Consider the following 23,655-nt stretch of genomic DNA (forward strand, 5'->3'; position numbering starts at 1 on the left):
TACGGATTCTATGGTACTAAAATGTAGCTACAGAAATGTTGTATGACTTGCAATGTGTCAAATGCTGAGATAATAATTGCTAGTAAAAAAAAGATAAATTGCTCCATCCTTATGATTCCTACGCAATAATATGTATGCAATTTATAGTCTTCTTTAAAAGCTGTATGTTTATGCATTTGTTGTCTAGATAGAATTAATTTCTGTGCAATGTTTATGCCCTGTTTGTGCTAATTAGGGTACACACAAACAGACAAATTCTTAATTGCTCATTACTAAATCTGACCATAAATTACAAACTGCAAAAGCTTGACAACAACTACATTGCTTTTACTTTCAGCAACCCACTGCTGTATTTTGTTATATATATATATAAGCTTTACTCAACTTTTGGCTATTAATTAAAAACATTTGAAGTTGCACTGAGTGACAAAGAGTAAGGGACATACCTGGATCCCCATTGCGACCTCGCTTTCCCCTTGCTCCAGGAGGGCCTAGTTTTAAAGATATTTGGTAGTTAGTCAATTGTTAGATGATAACAAATTAGAGAGCAGTTTTGTAGAAGTGAATCTTTAATTGTTTAAATTAATTAGTATTTATAAGTGAGGCACCTATTATATTCTTGCCTTTAAATTGTTAAATTGCTGGCTGTTTTTACCATATTGGCATCGTATAAAAACAAACACACTTAGTAAGTGGTTACAATATTAGGCACATTTATCGAATTGTCAGTTGGGCTCACATTTTCCCTCAGGACAACCTGAATTCTTCAGTATATGGACTCAACAACATGTCAAAAGTATGGCAGAGGGGGGTGATTGTCAATGTCACCTCCTAGGTGTATCATAGCCTTTGTACAGTATATTAATAAGCGGCAGCTCTCCACGTGTGCTAGAAGTAACCATCTCATTTAAATTGAAAACTGGTGATTAGAAGAAGCCACTGAATTTGATGAATTCACACTCAAATTACTGCAAATATTTCAGGGCATTTCAAGTATTATGATATAAAAGCACATTTACAGATGCCTTATATCAATGCCCTGGATCTGGCAATGGCATGCAAGCATTGCTCTGTAAATATCAAACACCCCATTAAGTGCTACAAAAACACCACAAGCTATTACAAAGTATGCATTAATCACAGCATGCAGGAGAGATACATGGATTCACAGTTTTTCTAATATGGTAATCAGTGTTAATTGACAGGAACCTGAATTCTTGAGGCCAAGACAGGTTTTTTCAGTCCTCCTGTGACCATTGATATTGTCCTTTAACCCATTACAGCCATATGTTTTTGTTGTTTTGCTAACAGCAGGTGATTTTGTTGGGTTTCTCTCACTCTCTTGCACCGAGAGGCAGAGAGAGAAAGAGAAATTGAGAAAGGTGAATACAGTATATAGATAGAATGGACTTGAAGATTCACATGCTGGTTATGCCTTCATTAGCTACGCATTTGATAAAGAAATGAATAATACCCTGTGGTGGGCGGGCACCCTGCCCAGGGTTTGTTTCCTGCCTTGTGCCCTGTGTTGGCTGGGATTGACTCGAGCTGACCCCGTGACCCTGTAGTTAGGATATAGCGGGTTGGATAATGGATGGATGGATGAATAATACCTTTCTTAAAATAACACTGCACTGCAGTCTGACACATATTATGGTACATGGCATGCAACTATTAAGTAAAAAGCAGATTTCATGGAAGAAGACAAAAATGTTTATTGTAAAGTATAGATCATGCCAGTGAACTTGGTGACAGCTTTTGTCTCAAGTACAGGGCTATTCAAAATGAAAGAGAAGATTTCAAAAATTTATTTCAAACAAACTGTATAGGGCTGCCTTGCAGTAAGGAGACCTGGGTTTTCTTCCTGGGTCCTCCCTGCGTGGAGTTTGCATGTTCTCCCCGTGTCTGCGTGGGTTTCCTCCGGGTGCTCTGGTTTCCTCACGCAGTCCAAAGACCTGCAGGTTAGGTGCATTGGCGATCCTAAATTATCCCTAGTGTGTGCTTGATGTGTGTGCTCTGCGGTGGGCTGGCGCCCTGCCTGGGATTTGTTCCTGCCTTGTGCTGGCTGGGATTGGCTCCAGCAGACCCCCGTGACCCTGTGTTAGGATATAGCAGGTTGGACAATGACTGACTGACTGGCAAACTGTATAAGACAGAAACACATTCCACACATCACTGGATAGAGGAAAGTTCAAAGTTTGGTCCTATGGTCCTTGAGGTTGAAGGCACTCAACCAGAGGGCCATGTGTAGCAAACATCCAAACGGTGGAACATTTCTTGCCTCACACGGGTCAACTGGTCCCTAGTTACTGAATTCACAGTCTCCTCAATTTGATGTTGCAAATCTTGAAGATTAGTGGGCATAGGTGCAACAAACACTCTTTCTTTAATTTACCCCCATAGATAAAAATCCCAGGGGTTAAGGTCCAGAGACCTGGGAGGCCATAGATGACGAGCAAGATTTTGTTGTCCACCTATGCCAATCCATCGTCCTGGAATGGTGTCGTTCAGGTAACGCTGGACCTCCAAGTGGAAATGAGGTGGTGCACCATCTTGCATGAAAATGAAGGCATTGAATTCTTCTTGAAGTTGAATTTTTAAACTTTGAACTTTCCTCTATCCAGTGATGTGCGGAATGTTTTTCTGTCAGTTTGTTTGAAACACATTTTTGAAATCTGCTCTTTCATTTTGAATAGCACTATATTCAATTTTATAATTAAAATTGAACTAATTGGAGTAAAAAAAAATTATACTGTAGATGGCTATGAAGCCATACTGAACCAAGGTCATGCAGCTCTAAAAATCCAAGAATAAAGGAATTTACTTTATCATTTTCATCCTGTTCAGCTTTGACCAAGTTCTTTGTTTCCTTTATCCAAATACACTCTGTTTTCATTTAAGACATGGAATTTAATGTTTCATATAGGCAGAACACCTAGGTTTAGACATAGTGAGCTGAGCTGAGCATTAATCCAAAGTGATTTCAAAAAGCCATGAGATCAGAGAAGCCTAACTGATACATTAAAACAGATCATCGAGCGCAGTGAGGTTTTGCGATATGAGGGAGTGATGCCCAGAGAAATACTAAAAAGATTAAAGCAATGCCTTGAAAGCACATCTGCCCAAATTTCAAGCCCTGTTTCAAAGAGTTTGTTGAAAAGTATACATACAAGTAATTCACTTCGCTTCCACATTTCCCAGTGACAGATGAAGTGATCGAGGCTTGATTTGTCTAGCACAGCACATTGCCATACAGATACAGTAAGTACAGTAAGACTGTATTGAGTGCCCCCCTTTTGTGGTTTTAGAGATCGTGATTTGATTCCACTGAAAAAATTCACATATTTTCTGACATTTTCAGATGTAAAGATGAAAGATGTAAATGTAACTGGATGAGAAGGAGTAAAATGTTGCTTCTAAAATATAGATTCTGGCTTCAAAAGAGATCCCTATTATCACAGTTCTCTCTGCATACACATTGAGTCGGGAGCATTTTGAAAACTAGAGGAAAAAAAGGAAGGACTCAAAATTCCCTGAAAGATGTTATTTCTTTTCAGGAAATAATCAAAGGCAATAAAGGACGCAACTGTGAAAGGAACAAGAAAATGTCAAAATCTTACCTAGTCCAGTAAACAATGAGCTGTTAACCAGTCACTAGCATTTTCTCTGCTGGCTGCAATAGCAAAACAAAATTCATCCAAGGCCCAAATTTCTATAAACTATGACCTGACTAAAGGAAGACTACTACTTTCCTGAAGGGAAGTTGAACTCATTATTATTGTGCTCAAGAGACCCTTATTCTGTTAACTAGGGACTGACATAAAACTTCACTTTTTCATCCACCCTGATTATTGATTTTTGGCAGCCTTTATTTTATTATTAAAAACATTTCCATATGTCTGGAAATGGGAAATTATGTGTGTGTTGGTTGGTGGAATCCCCACATGTGGCTACACAGAAATGTAGTCGTTCTTAAAGGCATTCATTTCTCCTCACAGTAATGTATCCTATTTTTCATAATAAAACATTTCTGATGGAGACAAAATATCTTTAGTGACAGCCCTTTGAAAGATATTATAAACTTGTCTATACAGTGGAACAGAATAGTGATTCCTGAAAGGCAGCACAACACTCATCTTTCATTCTACTTTCAGTCCAACCTATTAATAACTTTTTATAAAAAACAGATTTGTTGTTGAAATGTTTTAACTTACCTTGGCTGCTAAATCTTCATGAAGCAGCCAATGCCAGGGGCCAAGAAAGGCAGAATGACTTTAAAACATGCAGTACATAGAAATAGACTTCAAAACATTTCAACAGAGTTTTCTTGGATAGTTAAAATTAAGATCTGTGGTTCATATGTGGTGGTATTATACCATCCTTAAAATTTAACAGCTGAAGAGATTAAGGAGATGGATGGAAATAGGAACATGATAATCTAAGGTTTAGCTTAAGTGATCCTCCCAATATGCCACAAGGTGACCTCACGTTTAAGAGTTCTGGTGGTGACGAGATGGGGTTGATTGGTTCCACTGTCAGTGTTGCTTGTACAGATACTGATTCTGAATTCCTCCAATGGACTACATCCTTGTCTGGAGTTGGTTGACAAGACTCTACAGTAAATGGAATAAATGAGCTACAAAATGACTGAAAGGCACTGAAGTTGCACCATAAGCAGCTAGTTGTAACAATAGTACAAGTAGTACTACTACCTCTTAACGCTACTACTATTACTACTACTACTACTACTAATGGCTGAATTGCTTATATAGTGGGTTATTGTGGACTACTTACTTATGTAACAATAAGAAGAAACATGTTTAAAGTGCAGATTGTAAAATGTCTGCTTAAAAAGAACACTGCACATGGAAGACTCATTTATTGAGGAGAAACTTTACTTTAGTTTTCCTATTTTGGATCCAAGATTGTAATGCCCAGATGGCACAGACTGTACTGGACCTGTTGAGTGTACACTACATCCATCCATCCATCCATTTTCTAACCCGCTGAATCCAAATACAGGGTCACGGGGGTCTGCTGGAGCCAATCCCAGCTAACACAGGGCACAAGGCAGGAACCAATCCAGGGCAGGGTGCCAACCCACCGCAGGACACACACAAACACACCAAGCACACACTAGGGCCAATTTAGAATCGCCAATCCACCTAACCTGCATGTCTTTGGATTGTGGGAGGAAACCCACGCAGACACGGGGAGAACATGCAAACTCCACGCAGGGAGGACCCGGAAAGCGAACCCGGGTCTCCTAACTGCGAGGCAGCAGCGCTACCACTGCGCCACCATGCCGCCCTACTACATCCATAGTTAACTAAATATTTAGTTGATTGTTTTGCTCAATGCCATCAGTACATTAGGGCCATAAGAATATTACACTGACTTGGTGCACACTGGAGTGTGCTGTAACTCACTGAGACATGAAACTTTTAACATCATCTGTGCCAAATACTTTTTGTTCACTACTGAGATATACAGTTGGGTATACTTTATTTTTTAACATACTGTGATTTTGTTATTACTTGTCCTATGTTTGCACACTTTACATTCAGCTTCAGATATTGCAAAAATAATTGTACATGTACTAACTGTACATGTGCATATACTTGTACAAATAGTATATATGTATATATATATATATATATATATAATTTTGCATGAGTATATACTATACTAATACTTTAAATATTTCAACAAATGTAGTTAAAATGTTGGTGATGGATGAGTTCCCAGCCCCCTTAGCATAACAGTTTCTCCCCTTAGGTTGCTTTCTTGTCTCATCTGATTAAGCTGCAGGCAGAACCATGATGCACTGCAGGCTCAACACATGCTGAAGCCTAGACAAAATTCCATAAATGAGGAAATCATTTAATTGCCTCAGGTAAACCCACTGTATTCTCTTCTGTTATATATTCTTAAATAAAAAAAAATCTATTTTTGTGAATAAAATGATACCAAATAACCAAAAATGAAGATATAACAAGAATGGTGTATTTGTAAACTGAGACATGGTTAGTTTTTCATGCAAAATAAAGCATTAAAATAAAATTGTTATTATGCTCTTTAACATTAATTCATATCACAGCATAAGATGTACATATGAATTATCTTAATTGTAAATGTAACATCCCATCCATCTATCTCTTTCAGTTACTATAGGAGGACAGTGTGCTGAAACCTAACCTGTAGCATTATACACAAGTGAGTAGTAGTAATGACAGTTGCGTTGTCTTGTGTGCAGAGTACAGTGAAATTCGAATTTGTATGTCCGACCAACAAGCAGCACATTGCCATTCTATGGCTCCATGATAATTTCATTAACCAACTCTGTAGCAAATTCTTAGTAGAAAATAAAATAGGTCCATAATGCAACTGCTATAGTAAACATAAAAAAATAAAATTATAAATATCCGAGAGAAAGAAAAGATAAGACAAAATTAAAGAAAAGAATTGTTGATTCTGTAAATATACTGAGCTTGCATAAGACAAAATAAGGAATAAACATCAGTCTCAAACATACAGAATCTTGAGCACTGCCTGTGTCGAGTCTGCTCCTTCTCCCCAATTTGCTCAGAATAATCAGAATTTAGACAGATTCAGACATTTTGAAGGTGGTGCCTTAGAATCTGATCTTCTCTGCAAATTGTAAAACAAAGCATATTGCTGTCTGATATCTATGATATGTTCTATTTTCCATTATTGAGACAATAACTTATAGTTAATACAAAGTTACAATTAATAAAGAAACAACTATGACAAACAATCATTAAAAAGTGCATTTTCCTTTTTTTTGCTGAAATGAAATAAAATTCTATTCACTGAGTTATTTCAATTTCTGTTTTCACAAAATGACTTACTGCCTGTTTAGGGACATTTTTTGCATCAGCTGCAATGTGTATATGCAAAGCAAACATCTTTCAAAACTGTCTTACGTTCTTAAGAGCATCAAACAGCAATATACGTGATTCGTAAGCAATGCAGAACAAATTAAGAAAAAACCTACCATGAGTGTCAAACTAGAGTATAAAAAAACATGATTTACGCAACATTAATCCTGTAAGTCTTGTCAGCACACACAAGACACATTTCTGTGCTGATCTGCTAATATCTGGAATATTCAACATACTGATTTATGTTACCTTTGCTAATTGTGTGAGCATACAAAATAAATATCCTACAAATTATTTGAAAGAAAGCTCACTACTGCATTTTAACAGATGGAATCCTCATTACATACAGTAAAAGCAAATATTCATTAAGTATATCAGTTTTTGCACAAAATAAATAATAAATAAAAATAACTATAAAGTTATAGCATCTTAACTTTTAATGCCTAAGATGCCTAAACCAAAAGAGAGCTCATTTATGCAAGAAGAACGTGCATTTTCAACATTAAATAGCTGAATGATCCTCCAGGACGAAAAGCTTCCCCCCCATGTGAATGGCAAAAGTGCAAGGGGAAAATTTTTCTTACAGAATTTTGTTTTAACTAAGTAATTATTCAAGATAATTTCCAGCTCCCCATAAATCTTAAACTGCATTAATCAGGTTCACAAAATGCATAGATGGGGAAATAATTAGGAAGATGCTGGTATTGTTAATATCCTAATTGTGCTGTCATACAGCTTCAGTGTCCAGATATTCAGTTTTTGCCTATCGCTGTCAGTGTGCAGTTTGCATATTTAGTTTTTGTGGATATTCGTCAGATGCTATAATTTTCTTTTATATCCTCAGGATATACGGATTCGATTATTTTGCACCTTTAATTTGGCCTCATTTGAGTGAGCGTGGGCTTTGCACCCAGTGCGATATAGATACACTCCAACCTCTCAAAACCTTTAGTGGAATAAGCAGCTCTAAGAAAATGAATATATGAGTTACTGCTTGCTGCTAAGACTATTTTGCTTTTGTCTTAATATTCAGATGTTACAACAATATTAGCTACATTGTGTAATGATGTTTTTTAAGATGTTACTAGACAGGTATTCCAGGATTCTTTGCATAATACCAAGAAACTGAGCACAGCAGATGGCACATTAGCACTGACAAACAAAACAGAATAATATACACCACTCCCCTCCACACTGTTCATCCAATCATTACTCATACTGTGCACATCCTCTCTCCATACCACCCCAAGACACTCTCAGTGCTGCTAACTTGCTCTTCAATGCAGTCAGTTATAACGGCAAACCAGAAAAGCAAATAACCTATTCAAGAACGTTGAATTTCAGATTGAGATAGAAAAACAGCAGCAAGAGCTAAGAATGAACAATGAAAAAAGAAAATGAACAAAAAAGAGATGTATATAATAAAAATCAAGAACAAAGAGAATTGTCCAATAAACGAGAAAGAGAAAAATATCCCAAACAATATGCAAATGTAAATGCAACAAAGTAACGTTTATAGAATGTAAGTTAGAGGATAAATCAATTCATAATATTGTTTTTGATGAGGCAATGTAATTTAATTTTTTATTTACTTTTTATTAAGTTTCACGTTTTTACTTTTTACTACGTTTTATTATTCATTGGTATGTAAAATAGACAGTTGTAGCAAAATACTCAAGTCACTAATTTTCTGTCTATCATAACTAAGGACCAAGTCATCTTCCTCCCATGCCCCGCATACTCTTCTATATCCAAACTCTTTAAATATAATCGCTTTCTCTAAAAGAGGGGCACCCTAACACCCTTCGAGTGGCTCAGTTATGATAGCCCCCAGAGGTTAGAGAGAGAAGTGTGCAGGATGCAAGGCCCTCTAGTTTAATAACAATAATAATTGTTTACATTTATATAGCACTTTTCTCACTACTCCAAGTGCTATCCATGCAGGAAGGACCTGGGACGCGAACCCATGATCTACTTAGCTTAACAGGCAATCGGCATAACAATACAAGTCTTATCCACATTAGTCCATAATTAAGGTTTGCCTATTTGATAAATAATTCATATTGTCCCCTTTATAGGGAGTGGAAATAACACAATATTGCTATTTTATATATTTTTTTAAATTTCTTAATGATAATAATCTTCAGTTGGAGTATTTTTCAATAAAGTCTTTTGGAAATATTCACACTACAGGGCTGCACAGGGCTAATCGTTTTTGACCCTGCTCTTGCCCATGTCCTACAGGTTTTCATCTTCACTTAAACTCAGAGCCAATTTTATTCTAACTATATTTATTCCAACTTTATTCTTACCCACTCCACTCCACTCACGGCACTAAAATTATGTCCCACACAGCAGAAGGCAAGTGCTGTAACTCCTGTGGGACTCCTACAAGAAAGCATTTCTTTAAGGACTATCTTGTGGTGTGTAAATTTACTTAAAGCTTAGCAAATTAGACTGTATCCGAAGGCCAAATATGCTGACAAACAAAAATCCATTTGTCACTCACCTGTCAGTTGTAACTCCAGCAGCGAATGATAGCTTAGCTCATTCTTTATCAGGAGGTGCATGATGAGTGATGACTTAGACCTGAAGTGCCTAATGTATGATTATAGTATCCTAAAACTTTTGATGAGATATTGCAGCAGGTCTCCACTCTCATAAGTCACAGTAGAAAAAAGTATGCATATTTTTTATTTTGTCAAGGGTTTCAAATCATGATTTTTGAAGGCCTTTTCAACATTAGAGATGTATTTACCTGCCTCCACTAAAACACAATTTCTCACTAAGCGAGGTACAAAAACATCTTTTGAAGAACTTAACACTAGAATTACCAGAGCCTACGAAAAAACTAGTATGCTTTTATTCAAAAATATAACTGCAGAATATTTTTTTGAATAAAAGCATATTTGTTCTATTTTATTTGTACCTTTTGTAGAAGTGTTTGATATTTGGACTTCAGGCTTCATACATTATATAGTTTATACTTACATTTTGTCATTTGCTACTACAATATGAAAAACGTTTCTGTTTTAAAAATGTGTTTACACGGATTACTGTAGAAACGGAACACACGTGAAATGCGTGTGTTCCAAATAATGATCTATTATTTCCACTCTAAAACTCCACTTCACTCCCAGATAATCAATCAAGGCCTGAGCTGAGAGAAGTTTGTGCACGTTCTAAGTCGGTGGGGGATGGAATAGCCGGCTGTTTGCAGCCTGATTTTTATCAGCACATTTAGATGACAAAAGACGCTGGTGGAGAGCTGTGAACGATTTTAAGAAGCGATTTAAAGTGGGTCGGAATTACGAGTTTTTTCATAGGCTCTGGTAATTCTAGTGTTAAATTATTCAGCTCATATCTTTTTTCTTGACCACCCACTCCCAGCTGCAGCACTATGATGATGCCTTGCAACACAAAGAATTTAGATTGTATTTAGAGATAATATATGTAGTCTGACAAAAGAAGCTTTGAAAAATTTTCCAAATTTCAGTATTGTGCAAATCTTGTCATAGCCAACTCACAGCCAAACTAATGTGTTAAACATTTTTCTGCCTAACTAGCTGGTAGCAGAAGAGAAAGTTAAGAGAAGGTTAAGTGCATTTCCTTACCAAGTCATTAGCAAGCAAGCTAGTTCAAAGTCTGACACAATAAACTCAGCAGAAAATGAAAGTTGCAAATATGAAGGAATTATTGGAAAATATGGTACAGAGGGCAAAACAAAAACCATAAAATGTTCGTAAGCTAGTGTTGTTGAGAACTAGGAAATCTTTACGGTCTGTTTAATTCCTTTGTATTCTCAATATTTTCTTTTTTAGTCTATGGATGTTTTATACCAGTGTGCCAGTGTACAGGCCAGACATGATATCCAGTACCCAGAGTGGAGGCAGAACCTTTGCGTTTTTCCCTTTTGATTCTGGATTTCGTCAGGTGCGTGTTTTTGTTCCTACACTATTCAATGCTTGCATGGACTGGGTTTTAGGCAGGGTTGTGGGGTCCAACGACTGTGGGGCATCTGTTGGTGAAGAAAGATTCGGTGATCTTGACTTTGCTGACAAAGCTGTGATCTTTGCAGAATCAATGGAGGCTCTGAAAAGGGCTCTCGAGAGACTGAGAGGGGAGCCTCAGTGTCTGAGCTTGCGAGTGTCCTGGATAAAAACCAAGATCCAGGCCTTTAATGACCTCTTGGGCACAGCCATCAGCAGTGTGTCTGTCTGCGGAGTGTTGACATTCATGTCTCCGGTGACTCTTCGTATGAATTCCGTAGACAGATTGGGAGAGCATGGGGGATCATGAGGTCTCTTGAAAGGGGTGTATGGCTATCCCGATATCTATGCAAAAGGATGAAGTACCAAGTCTTTAATCTTTGGTGCTTCCAGTCTTGCTATATGGTTGCGAGACATGGACGCTATCCAGTGACCTGAGATGAAGACTGGACTCCTTTAGTACTGTCTCTTTGGAGAATCCTTGGGTACCATTAGTTTGACTTTGTGTCGAATGAGCGGTTGCTCATGGAGTCCCGAATGAGGCACATTATCTGCATTGTGAGGGAGTGTCAGTTATGGCACTACTGCCGTGTGGCATGATTCCCCGAGGGTGATCCAGCTTACAGGATCCTCACTGTTTAGCTTGACCAGACCAAGGGGATGCCCACATAGCACCTGGCTGCGGTAGATAGATGGTCATTTCCAGAGGGTGGGACTGGACTGTGTGTCTGCCTGAGGGGTTGCCAACCAGGACCACAAGCTGTTTCGTCGTGTGGTGCTCCCTAACCTGACCTGACCTGGAAGTTTTATATTTCGAAGGTTTAATTTCATGTTTCAATTTGAATTGTATTTCTTTGTTTGAAAACATTTTTTAATTCACCTTATTCCTGACTGCATCATATCCTCATCTTGAAAGCCACTGCAAACAGACAATGAGTTGCTATGGTATATTGTCTGGTTGCTAGGGACTGCCCTCCTGATGTGAGCTAATAAAGTATGATGCAGTGGCATCAGCTGCTTTTACTGCAATATCAGTTCAACCAGTGAATCAGTTAAGGAATATAAATTCTGATTTTCATTCCTGCTCCTTTTTTATTTGGTTATTAAAAAAGATTTTCTTGATGAATAACTTTTGCAATTCTATTCTAACTATCATTATGGTTAATCCCTCCAGTTAGAAAAACAATTTTTTGCACTCCGAAATGTTTTCCCTTTGTGTTTGAGTTTATTTCTTGGTCTTCAAGAAAAATAAATCTTTTTATCTCCTGATCAGCTTAAAAAACATAATGCCAATGGAAACTTGGTGTGGCTGGTTTGGAAAAGATGATGGGTGATAGATATCCATGTTGTTGGTTTTCAGGTTGTTTGTGTTTTTCATAACTAGTATCAATTAAAAGTTTTTTCATATTTCTACCATTCATTCCACCTAAAGCCAAAGGTTTTCAATTAGGTTAAGGGGACTTGGCCTAATTGGATTGGAGTAAGATGAAGTAAATGTCATGTTTATGGAACCACTTGAGATTATGAATGTTTTGTGACATGGCACATTATTATGCAGGATATATCTGTGTGAAAAGGGCAGGCAGAAGAAGCATTTCGTGTCACACACGCCACAAAGGTTGATTCACCTGATGTACAGTGTCACTCACATGTGTATGGGAAGCAGCTAAAGGGTATGAAAGATGGTAATCCCCTGCCGGACTAGGGGGTGTCATTGAGCACTAACCCTTTCTTTCTTTCTTTCTTTCTTTCTTTCTTTCTTTCTTTCTTTCTTTCTTTCTTTCTTTCTTTCTTTCTTTCTCCTGCAGACTACCTGAGTGAAACCACACCTGAGTCTGTCAACATCATTTTCAGTTTGGGGCCTGATGATTCCACTTCCAGTTCTCTTCTCTGCCCAACTATAAAGATGCGATCTTGCTAACAATAAATTAGTTCTATTTTGGACTCAGGTCCAAGACATATTGGTGATTTTTTTGCTCTTATTCAATCTGAATTTCCAAGTATATGGGGTGACTACCCCTAATTTTTTTCTGTGTTTTTCTCTTTTATTTACAACAATAAGCTGCTTCATTTATGACATGGGCAGCAGTTTCTTTTTCTTATCATGATGGATCTCTGCTAACTTATGGAGATTTTCTCACTTCCATCCGTCTATTACCTGTAAAATCATGCTTTGTGACACACCAGTTTTTTTCCAGTCTTGTGAAGCCTAAAAATACAGAAAACACTTTTTCTTTTTGCAAAAATTAAATATATTTTTGTGGCCGACTGTGGAGATCTGGTGAGGGGGCCATTTTGGTCTGGAGGCCCCCTGCCTTAAATGAGCTGCAGGGGGCGTCCACTATTGCAATGCCTCCAACACATTCCAAGACACGCATATCAAGCTGGAGATTTCATGTTGCATATGTAGAAGTATGACTTGCCCATTAGGCCAAATCTGTTGAAATTCATCAGCTTCAGCAATATTTTCAGGTAAAGTGAAGTTTAGCTTACTTAGAATGTACATACAGTAAGTGTAGAGGATAATTTAACATGAAGACTTCCAATCTACCACTAGTTATACATTATTTGTTTTATTTATGTGATAATGGCTATACAAGAAATACATTTATTGTGAAACAGAAATGAAGATCTTCTGAGCATAACACAATTTCCTATATCAATTTAGAAAATACGGTATATGCCTAGATTGATTAAATAAGCCTTTAAATCTTGACCTCAAAAATGGAAATTAAGACTGAGATACCAAGATGGCATTTGAAATATACTGTAGATGTGAAAGACCATGTAGGGAATTTAATGGCAAGATAATAAGACAAACAAATCCAACTTGCTAAAGGTAGATCAAGATACATCCCATTTAAAATCATTTCTGTACCATAAGAAGAACTTGCTAAGATAAAGTATGAGAAAGAAATTGTGATGAAAGAAGAAAAACATAGACAGAATAACTATGAATAATGGTATTAAGGAAAATAAACTAAAAATGACTTATGTAATTATCAAGCCTCAGTAGTAAGTAGCGTGGATTATGGAAAATTAATCCCTGAAATTCACTATTGAGGAGAATGCCAATGAAGATGACCCTTGCTGACCTATGATTTCAGTGATACCAAGTTATTCATTCTGATATTCTACATTAAAACAAAGTGGTTATCTGGTATTTATGTTTTGATTTTGACTTAAAAATCCCTTGTAGGACAACCTGTAGATGGCACACTTTTCCATAACAATGTTCTAATATTGGGCATCTTCACGCTTGCCTAAATTTTCCCCATGAAGCTGGTAATTAGCAGGCAGAAATTGAACTATGGTCCAGACATTGAGTGGTGACAACAATGTCCACTGTACTATTGTGACACCTTTCAAAAATACTGATAAACATAATCAAGCCTTCTGTATTACAGTGCTGCATATTACAGTAAATAAAATATATTTACAGTTGTGTATTGCAAAATTATTATTACTTTAAGCAAAGGATGCCTATTCATGTGTGTACATACTAAATGCTTCACGTGTTCATACTCTTTCCTGAAATAACTAAGTTGCAAATATCCATCCCCAAGGAGGGTCACATGACTCTGAGGGAAGGGGTCACAAAATTGAATCAGATCACCATGCTGTCCTGTCTGTGTGTGGCCCCAACCATTGCCACATACCATAGCTTTATTCGCTATTCAGGGTAGTTGTAAGCTTAAACTTCAGTCCAGAATGACATTTTTATAGTTTTGCCAGCTGTACTTTGGATTGTCATTTAGGGCACTTCTTTTTTTCAATGAAATGGTTACCCTTCTTACTTTTGATTTGGGCAATTTCTCATATCAATAGTGAGTTTTTTTTTTAGTTTGAAGCTCACTAAGCTTTGGTAGGCTGAAGGATTATATACTACATCTTGGAATTTAAAGGATTGGTGTGACTTTTAGTAATTATAACTTCATGTAAATCCTGCCAATTATTGCATACTATAAGCAAGAATTTCATTGTACTCTGTTCACATGACAATAATGACTCAATAAACCCTTTAAACTCACATATAAAAGAAGGAACAGTACTAGGAAATTCAAATATATTTACAACTTACACTTGGGTTTCTTTGTTCTTATCCAAGATCTCACCTAATACAAGTAATGCCCATTCTATAGTTTAACTCTTGTCTTTGGCTGTAACAATCGCTTTTCTGTTCACTTAGACTATGTACCTCTTATTCTATAACTATATTTAGGATGATTTTACCAGTTCTATTGTCTTCTTTTAATATGCCAACTAGAAAACCCAGAGAGCACTGTGGTCCAATGGTTAGGCCTGAGCTTCAAAATGGCACGAGACAGGTTGCTGTCATTTCCCATAAAGATGACAAGGAGGAATTCTGGGAAGTCCAAATTTAGAAAATCTAAAGATTTTCAGCCAGCCCCTTACAGTCAAATGGCTACAGAGAGGTATAATGAAGGGCCAGAAAAATCGGAAAGAGCAATGCATCTGAGAGGATTCAAACCCAATCTAAGAATGTGCCCTGGATAATATCTTATTTATAATTAGACATTCCCTATTATCTAGGTGGAGATATTGTTTTTTTTAACAGCTTGGAATATATTTTAGTGAAAAGTTAATAAAATAACACCTGACATGTCTGAATTTCAAAATATACTTAATGGTCTTGTGTCTGGATCACTTAGTGCTGACCTGGCAGTCACACTATCTATAGCTCGATAACTCTGAGCCTTAGCTCATGAGTAGTATAACATTCCATTCTCATGTCCACTTGGTCCAAATCATTGTCACAGGGGGCCAGACCCTAGTAGAGCAGCATTAGGTACAAGGCAGGAACAAACCCCTGAACAAGCCACCAGTCTGCCACTGGGCTCACTCACATACACACCCACAGAATCACCATTTAGACCAACATGCGGATCTTTTGAAGAAAAAAAAAAACAGACAGGGAAAATGCAAAAACTAATAATTTAATAATTATTAGGGCACAATTGAAACACAAGGAGCTGGATCTAGTAAGCTGCTACTGCGTCGACGCACAGTCCTCCAAGAGGTAATAACAGGTGAAAATGATAAATACCGGGCTACAGCTTGTTTAAATAATGGCATATTTGGCGATAGAGAATTGTGAATCTAAAATTATTATTCCCAGCTATAGTAAAATGGTGTGCGAAAATTTTTAAAAAGTAACATTTTTTACTTAGTGGCTTTTGAAACCTTTATAGGTTTAAATTTGATGAAATTTTTGGGACTCAAGTAATGAAATGCAATAAATAAATCATACTTCTGACAGGTCTGTCTTAACACAGTATGTCATAAAGCCAATGAAATCAACATTAAAGTACATTTCTTTTTTCTTTTCACTGTGTCCTATTATTCTGAGTTTCCTGTGACTTCAAGAATGCAATCCTGAAATAAACTGAGCTCAGGGTTAAATAACTTCCTGGTGAAAACAACTGCATAAATCCATGCACACAAATAATCTAGCTAGCTTTTCCCATTGCTGCCAGTCTGTTACTCATATTTCAAGGACATGCTTAATAAGCAGAAAACACAATCCCTTCCACTTCATTGAATGTATGACTTCCTGATCAACCTACTGTGTTTGGCTTCATTGTCTAAACAGCAAGTATACATCCTCATCAGTGCCAAAAGCCAGGACAAGTTCATGATTCAAAATCAGTGGTAAGACTCTCCTCCTCTCTTGTCTGGGCTGAGTTCTTTTTCATTATGAGGAAACACAGTAATCTAAGACCATGTATTGACTGCAGCGTTCGTAAAAATCACCTAAACACTCTTCCTTTGGATGCAAGCCCCATATTTCATAGTTGCCTATAAACAGTTTAAGAAATGTTTATAAATTAAGATAAAATTAAAAGTGTAACAATTGGAAAGCAATGCATAACTAAGTTACTTTATCTATCCATCTATTTTTAAGGCCATTTTATCTAGTTCAGAGTCGCAACTAGACCTTTTCCTGGTAGTATTGGTAGTATTCTGCCAGAGGGAAAAAGGCAGTAACTTTTGAAATTAAGAGATCAGAAAAGAAGATGTGAACCAGAATACAAGGCGAAGTTTGAGAGTTAGGATGTCAAACCGATCTTTCGTCAAGTCAATAATGCAACCCTAAATCAAAGCAGAAAAACATTGTGCTAGGTTTGTCTTCCCAGACAGCAGTAACTATAAAATTGTATACAAAATCTTTTTGTTTTCTCAGAAAACTGGAATAATCGGGAAGTGTACGGTGGTGACCTTTATACCATTGGGATAGTGACATCATGTGTTGCAGATCTCTAATGATTGTCCTTAGCAAAGCAGTAGCAACAACTCCACAAAATGGCAGTACTCACAGAAAAAACAAAGGTATATAAAAGTGTAAAAATATTTTAACTTTATTAAATATAATTTTAATGAAAAAGTATTATGAAAATCAAAATGTACATATTCCAATGTCTAAAATTGGTATTGAAAATGGCAGTGAAATAACAAACAAAACTTAACAGGTATAAAACAAATGCTGGTACTAAACCATGATGGGATGCCAATACATTACAAGTCACCTTAATTCAAAGATATAACAATAAACGGGCAATGCCTTTTGAACCAAAGATATCCTTGCATTATGTCATGTCTGTGTTTTACCTGTATGATTTAAATGATACTTCTAGTTTTATAAAAAAAATCAAAAGGACCACATTTCTTGGGGTGTGCTGACTCTGCTTTTGCCAATTAGGAGAAATGAAAGCTTTATATGAACTTTATAGTAAATTTCAAGTACGAGAAAAAATCATGCTTACAACCTGCCAATTGACGGATCCCTTTTTAGCAGAATCAGCACCAGAATAAATTCAGCGGGGAGACCAATGCTTTTTGGGGGACGGTAGGGAGGAGTGGTAGGGATGATGCATGATTACAATACAAATAAAACAGAAGTATTTTTGATTTATCTGAGACTGCATATAGATAGACCAGAGCAAGCAGAACTTCATCCTAACCAACATAACACCACAACTTAGCACTTTTACTCACCCACCCCAGAGTCAACCAAAAGTTGAATGTATCAAACACACGTAAGGTGGCAACTGTGCATACGTGGGCTTATGCATGCAGAACACCCAATGCATTGCACGGAATATACAGTAAAACAGTAAAATAAAACAACATTTTTAAAAATTAAATATGTGAAGGCATAAAATTAATCAATGACTCTTTCCATAACTTACACTAACAAAACTACACAGTTAATATAACATAGGTAAATAAATCTGCACTAAGGCTGATTTGTGATACTTCTAGGTTGAAACACATATATACAAAGGCAGCTGTTAAGTGACTGATAATCGAAAAACATCATTAGAAGAAGAGAAAAACTCAAACTGATTCCCCAAAAAAACGGAAACATTTTACATTTTTCACCAAATTCTTATTTTTATTTGAGCTTTTTTGTTATGTGGCACTGTTCATGCTTTTTAGCCATTTCACCTTTGTAATCTTATATAGACCAGGCACAAAAAAAGAGGAAGCTGAAGATGTAACCTTTCAACTTTATAACTAATGAAAACAAAAGGCAATATCTATAAAACAGTCAGATCACACACTATGTCCTTCTAGTTAGTTTTAGTTGAAAACAAATCTAACATTTTTCTTTATGGTTTTATTGTACAATATGTGTATAATTCAGCTTGTGCTTTAGCCCTTGTATTGGGTTATGCTTAATTAAACACCACTTATGTAGATGTCAAAAACTTAAATGGCCAATGCTATTTTTTGTGGCATGATGTGCAAGGATATTTCACAATGTCTTTAGGCCTGTAAAATTTGTAAAAAAAAGTAAATAAATAAAAAATTCATACACAGGTTAATTTGTTTCCAATACCCTTTGTCAAAATACCACGCTCACATGTATTTATAGGAACATAAGAAATTTGGCAAATTAGAGGAGATCATTCAGTACATCAAACCTGTTTGTTTAGCTAATAGATAAGATGTCCCAATATGTCATCCAGATTCAAAAGGTTTCTGCTTCAACTATATGTCTCGGTAGTTCGTTTCAGTGTCCCACAATTCTTTATGTAAAGAAGTGCTTCCTGATTTCAGTTTTAAATGCACTTAATTTCCACGGATTTCCTTGAGAACGTGATTCACCTTTAGAAGGAATAAATGTTGCTGGAGTTATTTGTGGAGTTCGTCACTAATTTGCAGTTTTTAAATGACATCATCTAAATTTTAAGATGTTTGTTAATCAGGCTGTTTATTATGTGTTACTTAAAAACTTCTGCCAATGAATTGAATGACAGTTTGTAAATTACCTATTTTGTTTTACGTGAATTGTCTACATGTGTAATTTCAATTAGACAAAAGACCTTTGGTACTGTGTCTCTTCAGAGAATCCTTGGTAACAGCTGGTTTGACTTTGTGTTGAATTTGCAGTTGCTCGTGGAGTCCCTAATGAGGCATATTACGTGCATTTTGAGGGAGAGTCAGTTACGGCAATAGAGCCATGTGGCGCGATTCTCCATGGATGATCTAGCTGACAGGATCTTCACTGTTGAGGACCCGAGTGGCTGGACCAGGCCAAGGGGACGTCCATGTAACACCTGGCTAGATGGTCATTTCTGGAAGGTGGGACTGGACCATGTGTCTGCCTTTGGGGTGACCAACCAGGATACTGAGCTGTTTCGTCGTGTGGTGGGTGCAGCAATACTCTGTAACAGTGCATGCTCCCCAACCTGATCTGACCTGACCTGTAATTTCAGTTCTGGGTTCTCAAAATGTTTCAGTCTTTTAGAAAAGGCTTTGCTCCTATGCACTTGGGGGACAAGACTTTATAACACAAAGTAGTTCATTTAATTACTGCCACTGATTTGTCATATGACCCTATGCAAGTCATTAACCTGCCTGTGCTCCAGCTGTAAAAGAAACATTTATACAAAATTGTAATGTATTTTGATATTATAAGTCTCCATAGGTAAAAATACCAACTAGGCATTTCAATGACTACATACTCTGGTTATCATTTTTGGGATTACTGAAAACACTGCAAGAATCACATAATATCTTCAATGCTATTTTATGCTCCCAGAATTGTTTTCCAGAGATTGCACTGGGTGAAATTTTCCAAAAGTACTTCCACAGACATTATTCCATTTGAACAGATTATTCAAATTATTTCATCTTTAATATTTTCTGCTATGACACCCTTCATTAAAGACAGACTTGGATCTCTTACCTAGATTAATCACTTTCAAACAATAAAGTGAAAACACCCTTTTAACATTTATAAGCATAACATACATTTACAATTACAGTAATAAAGAGAAGTAAAATGTTTATCCTATTGCTACGTGAAGAGGAGTTTTAAGATCATATTTAAACCACAAGTTATTTCTGAAGTAATTGACATTTCAAAAGATATCTGTAGATTGTAAACCATATTTGTGGTTAAGTATAAATGTTGCTGTTCTTTATTGCTTTCTGCATTCGTAAGGAGACTGATATCAGATTTTACTGGTCAATATAAAATTGCCCCCCAGAGATGTCCTGCCACTTAGAGACTGGCCTTGCCTGGTTTGTTTCAGGTATTCACGTCTATTTACTGAAAACAGTAGTATTGTGCTCTCTCTTATCCAGAGATAGAGCTCTTCCACCTGTTCTGGCTAACGGTGCACCATGTTGCCCTCTGTAAAGGTTATGGATTCAAAGAATGATCTTGCCTGCTAGCTGTGATCTTTAGTGCCTCTGCACTTTTGCTTTCCTTTCAAAGCCAGTTTCCTGGGAAGTGTGACGGTCATGCTCTGCAGCTCCAGCTTGCAGGGGTTCTTGAATGCTATGATGTTCATGTGTGTTCTGTTGCCAGGTGTCATTTGATCATTCGGTCACTTCTAGCTACATAATGCAGCAGTATAAAGGGAAGCATTCCAGCAGTGGCTAAATACTATAGGCTTTGCGCTCTGATCTTCTAAGATTAAGGTCATAATTTCAGTCTTGTTTAAGTTTACCGACCTTTACTCTTATTACTGACATTTTCTTTTTCTTAAGAAAAACATATTTGCCAAAAAGTGCGTGACTTATCTTTTCATTGCTTTTATCTTCGGAGTTCATAATGCATATAAACATATTTTTGAGAAGTGTACCTGGGCAATTATTGGGTAGTCGTATGTATAATATATTATCAGTGCTATGAAATATGCATCCTATCCAGTGATATGATTTGGCAATCACCTCCCAGTTGCAATAAGGTATACTTCCAAAGCTGCAGACAATATAAAAAGGTCTGTGCATAGTTTTTCATGCTCTGAGGGGAATTCATTATTAGGTTTACCTCCAAATAGAAGTACTTTTGCAACATATGTTGACTGTTTTGGCCGGGTTCCTAGCTCCACAATTTGTGACATATGATAGCACAAGTAGGGCATGAGAAGCATTATGCTGGACGCTTACTTGGACAGGGCCAGACGTAAGAAATGCTGCTAGAACCAGCAATCAGCCATGTAGAAACAGTAATAAATACCAAATGTGGATTGTCACAGGGTTAATGGGTATTCTGTGGAACCCATTGTTTGCCTTCTGAATATCTCATTTACTGGGCTACATTACACCCCCTTCAATATGAATTATATCTGCATGCATACATAAACTAAAGAGGTATGTGGCCTAATAACAGTGATCAAAGTATATAAATATAATGGGCTACCTGACACAAGATGGCTAGCAATCTCCAGATGGAGCCAAAAAAGCAAGAATGAATGTCACAGCAGTATTAATATTGTAAATAAACATGTCAGAGTGGGAAAATTAATACTTCTAGGCGGTGGCATGTTCTGGATGTGTGCTGAATGCCACAGAAGGCCAATGGGCAGAGGTGCCAGCACATGTGATATAGAACTGTAGACTAGTAGGAAGTGTGCAAGATTCCACCAAGTCCCAACTGGGCTGGATCTGAGATCTGAGAGAGTATGAATGTATGTTGAAAAGGAGATGGGCAAGGAGACAAGTCAGTCCACCGGACAAAAGGGTCCGTAGAATCACCAGAGTTTTGTTAATGTTAAGTTTTGTTAATTTGGCATTTTGTAATTTTTTCTTTGCTCACCCCTTCCTCTTTCTCTTTGCAAGTGTTTTTCAAAAAAGTTATTATTTTAGATATTTTCGCCTCCTTTGCATATATCTACAAACATGTATGTATGTATGTAAATACACACTGTAGTATGTACTGTAGGTGTGTATATATTTATACTTATATCAGCACAAACACGTCTCCTTTGCCAGTTTAATATTTAACAAGTTTCTTCCGGCAAGGGATATGACTTGACTAAGAATGTTTGCTAAACAGAATGCTAACAAGTATAGGATGTAAGTACAGTTTTGGATCTGGATCTGAGAAAAGGGGGATATAATTTCAGATAGGATTCTAATCAGGAAGAATCCTACAGTATGCATAAAACAGATGGCCTCTCTTTCTCTCTCTCCTAGGAACCAACAGTTCTTCCCAGACAAACCTGTCACAGCAGAACATGAAAATCCCCAAGTAAGGACAGAATGTGACAGCTGCAATGAAATGTAATCACTGGAGAGGAAAGGGGATATGTCAGACCATCTTCCTGTCAGTTACGATCTCAAGGTGAACTTGGGGTTCCTTAAATAACCACCAATGATTCCTGTCCCCAAAACAGATTAGTGTACCAGTCTACATATCTAACAAGTGCTATTGGGGTGTAAGCTTATGAAAATCACAGTTGCCAGTTCCTTTTAGCATTGGAAAAGTACTATTTTGGTTCAGTAAAAAAAAGAAGCTGATCAAAAGTATGTTTGCTGCTCCAACTTTTATTGTTCTAATGGTATTGTCATTGTAACATGTTGGATCATGCAAAAGTATATGCTGTTTCACATAGCCTACATGCTTAAAATCTGATTAGATCTTTGTCTAAAATCTGCAGTTTTCTGAATACTGTTTAGTATATGTGAACAGTCAGTATATGTTTTTTCTGATATTAACATAATACGTATGAGTTACAAATACTCATTACTCATTATCTGTCATTTTCTCAAGTTCATTAAATTAACATTTTACTGATCACAGTAAAGACTTGTCCAGAGTGCTGAATTACCCAAGGCAGCAGATTCTCAAAAAAAAAGAAGAAAAGAAGCTCATTTGGTATTGTCTTTCAGTTTCAATACTTAAATGAACATATTTTTCCAGAATATTATTAAGACTGTTATCTGATAATAGTTTTCCTAGTCTGTTTCTTAATATAATTAAAATGATCATTTCCATGTTTTACAGATTAACACTTTATTATCATGTCCTAGAATAGCCTGATTTTTTCAAGATGATACAAGCCTAGGCAGAGCACTGTAGTGTTGTAAGCGAGGAGTCTTTACTTTACTACTGCACTGGGCTGAGGAATGGCAGTTATGTACAGAGAGCTCGGTTCCTGTTAACACAGCAACATGCCTGTTACCATGGGCTGACATCCAGGCAAACAGTGAAACCCTTACTTCCTCTTGACAACTCATCTACTTAAGGAGGTAATATATTTATTACACATTACAGACATAATGGGAGGGACCTACTATAAAACTGGAACAAAATGAAAGACAACAGTATTTTTGTAAATGTAAGGCATTTTGAAAGGGTTTAGTTTAGGATTAGTTCTATAAACACAAATTTTTTTACCTTCCACATGTTCCAGGTAATGTTTATTGGTTTTTAATCAATGGGTTCTCTTATGCTGCCCTTTTTGGGAAATGGTATCCTGCTACTAACATCCAAGTGA

General features: G+C 36.7%; 1 protein-coding gene across 14 annotated transcripts in view; it reads right to left on the minus strand.

Moving 5' to 3' along the window:
• col13a1 (collagen, type XIII, alpha 1) overlaps window positions 1-23,655 on the minus strand; it is a 273,440-nt gene that overhangs the window by 180,928 nt on the left and 68,857 nt on the right. For 11 of the 14 annotated variants that reach the window (XM_039755074.1, XM_039755064.1, XM_039755023.1 and 8 more), the window contains exon 3: window positions 447-491. The exons of the other annotated variants lie outside the window; for them this stretch is intronic. In XM_039755074.1, coding sequence (XP_039611008.1) covers window positions 447-491 — 45 coding nt within the window. The remainder of the gene's footprint in view (window positions 1-446; window positions 492-23,655) is intronic. 14 annotated transcript variants of the gene reach the window in all.

Source organism: Polypterus senegalus, chromosome 1 (assembly GCF_016835505.1).
Source record: "Polypterus senegalus isolate Bchr_013 chromosome 1, ASM1683550v1, whole genome shotgun sequence".
Taxonomy (NCBI): Eukaryota; Metazoa; Chordata; class Cladistia; order Polypteriformes; family Polypteridae; genus Polypterus; species Polypterus senegalus.